Genomic DNA, 5,089 nt, shown 5'->3' with positions numbered 1-5,089 from the left:
TCAACGACTCGTCTGCTTCTTGTTTGCTACTGCCCGCGCGCCGCGGCTTCGTGCCCCGCGACAGGGTCAAGGCAAGCCAACACCACGATTCCGTTCCGTTCCGTTCCACCACCACGGCCATTATATATACCCGCCGTCGCCCACCGATGCTTCGTCGTCAACCAGTCTCTTCTCTCCCATCTCCTCTTCAACTCCCCAGACCCTCACAGCTCGACCAAGAAACCAACCAATCTGCATCGCCAAGATCGTTGTCAGCTCTTCGATTCTTGCATTGCGCGGTCCATCTTCGATCGCCGCGGAGCAGGTATCGTATCACCGATGGCTTCAGCGCAGCCGTGGAGGTCTATGTTCTGCTGCGTCGGAGGCGCGGCGGCGGGGGCGGCCACCGACGACGAAGGGCCGTCGCCGTCTTCCACGCCGAGGCGGAGGAGAGGGGAGCGGAGGACGCTGCTGCCGTCGTCGTCCGCGTCGACGGCGTCCCGGCTCTCCCTGTCCAGCCTGGGGTCGACGGGCACGCTGACGCCGGAGGACCTCTCGCTGACGCTCTCCGGCTCCAACCTGCACGCCTTCACCTACGCCGAGCTCAGGGCGGCCACCGCCGGCTTCTCCCGCTCCAGGTACCTCGGCTGCGGCGGCTTCGGGCCCGTGTATAAGGGCCAGCTCGCCGCTGAGCTCCGGCCGGGCCTGGAGGCGCAGACGGTCGCCGTCAAGTACCTCGACCTCGACTCCAGCTCGCAGGGCCATAACGAGTGGCTGGTAAGTCGACCCACTGACTCCACCATTGTTGTTGCACGTACGGATGCATGAGCTGTCGAATAAAATACCTCCATTATTGCGCCAACTAACTTCTCCATGATTGATTCTGCAGGCGGAGGTGTTCTTCCTTGGGCAACTGAGGCACAGGAACCTGGTGAAGCTCGTCGGGTACTGCTACGAGGAGGAGCACCGGATGCTGGCCTACGAGTACATGGGCACCGGCAGCCTGGAGAAGCACCTCTTCAGAAGCATCGACGGCCCCATGCCGTGGATGACGAGGATGAAGATCGCCGTCGGCGCCGCCAAGGGCCTCGCCTTCCTCCACGGCGCCGACACGCCGGTCATCTTCCGCGACCTCAAGGCGTCCAACATCTTGCTCGACTCGGTGAGTCAACTGCACGATCAATCGAACCATCTCACCATTTTCTAGCCTTGACCACGAGTTGTCGATAGATCCACCTGTGGACGGCTGAATGTCAAAGTCTGGCACCCGTTTCAAACATGTTTGCTGGCTTCGCTGGAAAAGCCAGCGGCGCCATGATTGGGACTTGGAATAGGAAGGTTCCTGGATGCCCATTTGTCACATAAATCCTACTACTCACAATCAATAAATCTGTACCCATCCGTGCCATAATGTATGATTATGTCAGTATCAGAGCAACAGCCTGACAGATACAGCTTAGCACGATAGAAACGTTGTCATGTTACACGGATATATCTGTGTTTGTCACAGGTTATCTTTGCCTAACCTAATTTGCTTCTTGCATTTCAGGACTATACCGCCAAGCTGTCCGACTTCGGCCTGGCCAAGGATGGGCCCAACGGCGACGCCACCCATGTCACGACACGTATCATGGGGACACATGGATATGCCGCACCAGAGTACATCATGACGGGGCATCTAACCGCTAAGAGCGACGTTTATAGCTTCGGCGTGGTGCTCCTTGAGCTGTTATCGGGTCGGCGGTCCATTGACCGTGCTCGACGTTCCAGGGAGCAAAGCTTGGTTGACTATGCCAGACCTTACCTCAAGAAGCAGGACAAGCTGCATCGGGTCATGGATCCGGCTTTGGAATGCCAGTACTCGTGTCAGGGGGCCGAACTGGCTGCACGTGTAGCGTACAAATGCTTGAGCCAAAACTCAAAGTTGAGGCCCACCATGAAAGAGGTCGTTCAGGCCCTAGAGCCCATACTGAAGATGGATGACTACCTACAAGTGGGTCCATTCGTGTTCACAGTCGTAGTGGAAAATACCGATAGAAACGTTGAGAAGAAAGAAAAGCTTATTGATGATGAGTGGAAGGCTGACATGAAGGTTGAGAAGATTGTAGAGGACAAGCACCAGAGCCACCAAGATCGACACCGGCAAAAGTTCCCAAACTCAATGATACACGCCGACATTTTGCTGCAACGGGATGGTGCCATCGGGCCGTATACCACTGCGCTACAACGTCACCGAAGAGCATCAAGTTACACCGAGGAAAGGGGTGCATAGTGTTGATCATCACAGAGCTTAGTTAGGACTGTTGTAAAGGAGTAAGAGTAGCAAAATGGAAGATTGTACATATTTGAGCTAGATCCAATAGGGGCGTAACACAAGTCACAGATCACCAAATTGGTTTGGTTGAGAGAGATTTTTTTTTTGAAAAAATATAGATGTATTATTCTTTTATGAGAAATCTTGATAGTGAAGCTTGGTGTAAATGCCAAAAGTTTTGCGAGAAGTCCGGTTAATGTATTGGATTAATACATAAGTGTCAAAGTATATAAATAGCAAGCGAGAATGATAAATGTATTCTGAAATGGTGTTTTTGTTACCTTCATGTTAGAAAAGGTTGCTCCCATAATCCAGTTTCTGCGCTTTGCTCTCATGTCTTTTTTTTGACGCAACCTCATGTCATTTTGGTGGCATTGTGAGCTTCTAGTATACCATCCATTTCATTGAGAAGTCTATGGATAAAGCCACAAACCTAAAAGGGATTCTTTCCTATTTGGAAAGCCTTTATGGTATGAAAATCAGCTTCCATAAAAGTGACATATTGACTATTAATGTGGATGTTGAGGAGGCAAACTTCTATGCTCATTTTTTTTTGCTATAAAATGGTTAATTACCTTTCAAGAATTTGGGGGTTCCACTACATTTTAACAAGCTGAAAATAGAGGATCTCCAGCATGTCATGGACAGATTCATTAAGAATATATCTAGATGACTAGGTTAAAAATATGTATTATAGGGGCAAACGCACCTTTTTTCGATCATGTATCACCAGTATACCTGCTTACTTGATATGTCTATGCTTAAATTTCCAAAATGGGTTATCAATTCCATTAGTCCCAAATGTATCATTTCTTTTGGGGTAATATAGGTGTCTCCCGTCAATACCATTTGGCTGACTGGGGTTTGGTTTCTAGGAATAAATTGTTTGGTAGCTTAGGGTTTCCTAAGCTTAGAATTTAATAGCACCCTTCTTGTTTCTTGGGGCAAACTATATTTTTCTAGTCAGGACAAATATGGACTAGAATCTTGAACTTTAAATACAATAGTTCCAACCCTAATTTGCTCTGGTCAAGAAGTGGTTTGGGCTCTCCTTTTTGGAAAACTGTGACATGGGCTATTTCTACTTCCTAGACCTTTTACAAATGGGTTCCGAGTAATGGTGTGAATATAATTTTTGGCATGATATCTGGCTTGGAGTTTTTCTCTAAATACATGCTTTGAAATTTGTTTGTTATTTGCAATGAACCTGAATGTACCTTGGCCCATGCTTGGAATTGCACTGACCAGAAGTTGACTTTTCGAAGGTATGTAACCCAAGCCAGGCTCTCTTTGTGGCATGAACTGTTTTCCCTTATTCAAACTATCTCTCCTTTTTCTTCTAAAGATGGCCCTATTCGGATCCTGGAGTCCCCTTGCAAATATTCGATTTCTCTGCCCTCCTAAGATACACATTTTTCTATGGCTGTTATACAACAATTGAGTATTAATTAGGGATACATTGCTCAACACCGACAAGTGAATAAATCAAATTCACTACTGCATGAATGCCTACTAGTGGTGGGCGCAAAAGGCCTACTAGTGGCAGCAGGGCACCCACCATTAGCCTCACAGGCGAGAAAGTGTTGTTGTGCTAGTGGTTTACTCATTACATCACATTAATATTGGTACATGCATATGTATTGCATAGATAAATTGATGTATCACATTCATACATGCATCCATATACCAAAACTGCAATACATCACATTACATTGATATCCATTATTAGACACACACATTTAACTCAAAAACATTTAGCTAGACTTTGAGCATTATTGATGGTGACAAATCAGCTGTGGGCGGCGGGGCAGAGGCAAAATTACGGAAGATAAAACCGATGAATCCAACAATGGGATGGCCTCTGAGACGAAGGACCTGCGCACCGCCCGTTACTACACATACTAGCATTGCCTTAAGTAGATCCTCACCTATAGCAAACCCCTAACATACTACTACCATACCATACTCCTAGCACATAACTATTAACTAGCTTCTCGTCATTGTAAGCTAATGGCACTAGATTCTCAGATGACATATGACTACATTCCCATCACTGTTAAATACTGACATACATCAAAATTCTCACACATTGCACATAACTAGATCACCACCATCGTGAATACGAAGGAAAAGAGCTCACCATCATGGCTATTGCAACGCCAAATATATTGGCAATAATGTCGGGACTGAAACCGCGCCCATGGGCTTTGTCGACCCAACAGTAGAAGATAACCACTACCATGGCCGCCATGGGTGGATGGAGTGGTTAGGGGTGACCCACTTCAACTTCGACATGCCACCAAGTCAAGGATGGAGCAGAGGCATTGAGATGGCCGACGCCTACTGCTACTTCTTGAGCTTGCGTTGGTTTTTCCCTTGAAGAGGAAAGGGTGATGCAGCAAAGTAGAGATAAGTATTTCCCTTAGTTTGAGAACCAAAGTATCAATCTAGTAGGAGACAACTCACAAATCACCTAATACCTGCAGAAACAATCAAACAACTTGCACACAACGCGATAAAGGGGTTGTCAATCCCTTCACGGTTACTTGCAAAAGTGAGATCTGATAGAGATAAATAAACGATAAAGTAAATATTTTTGGTATTTTTGGTTTATAGATCCGAAAGTAAAAGATTGCAGAAATAGTAGATCAGAAACTAAAATTGTAGATCGGAAATTTGTATGATAGAAAATAGACCCAGGAGCCATAGGTTTCACTAGAGGCTTCTCTCATGATAGCAAATAATAAGGTGGGTGAACAAATTACTGTCTAGCAATTGATAAAAAAGCGCAAAGTT

The 5,089-nt window shown here is 46.6% G+C and overlaps 1 protein-coding gene across 1 annotated transcript; it reads left to right on the top strand.

The window, feature by feature from the left end:
* On the top strand, positions 1-2,448 carry LOC119366153 (probable serine/threonine-protein kinase PBL12). The gene is made up of 3 exons (XM_037631839.1): positions 1-756; positions 869-1,141; positions 1,529-2,448. The coding sequence occupies exons 1-3, from the start codon at positions 319-321 to the stop codon at positions 2,249-2,251; spliced, it is 1,434 nt and encodes a 477-aa protein (XP_037487736.1). The 5' UTR covers positions 1-318; the 3' UTR covers positions 2,252-2,448.
* The last annotated feature ends 2,641 nt before the right edge of the window (positions 2,449-5,089 follow it).

The sequence above is a fragment of the Triticum dicoccoides genome, chromosome 1A (genome assembly GCF_002162155.2).
Source record: "Triticum dicoccoides isolate Atlit2015 ecotype Zavitan chromosome 1A, WEW_v2.0, whole genome shotgun sequence".
Taxonomy (NCBI): domain Eukaryota; kingdom Viridiplantae; phylum Streptophyta; class Magnoliopsida; order Poales; family Poaceae; genus Triticum; species Triticum dicoccoides.
This window is presented reverse-complemented; position numbering and strand designations above follow the sequence as displayed.

Bases quoted from the DNA above. Each gene is read 5' to 3' on its own strand.
- LOC119366153 (XM_037631839.1), top strand. From the start codon at position 319: ATGGCTTCAGCGCAGCCGTGGAGGTCTATGTTCTGCTGCGTCGGAGGC. The intron at 757-868 runs GTAAGTCGACCC...TTGATTCTGCAG, and splicing joins AGGGCCATAACGAGTGGCTG to GCGGAGGTGTTCTTCCTTGG. The intron at 1,142-1,528 runs GTGAGTCAACTG...CTTGCATTTCAG, and splicing joins CCAACATCTTGCTCGACTCG to GACTATACCGCCAAGCTGTC.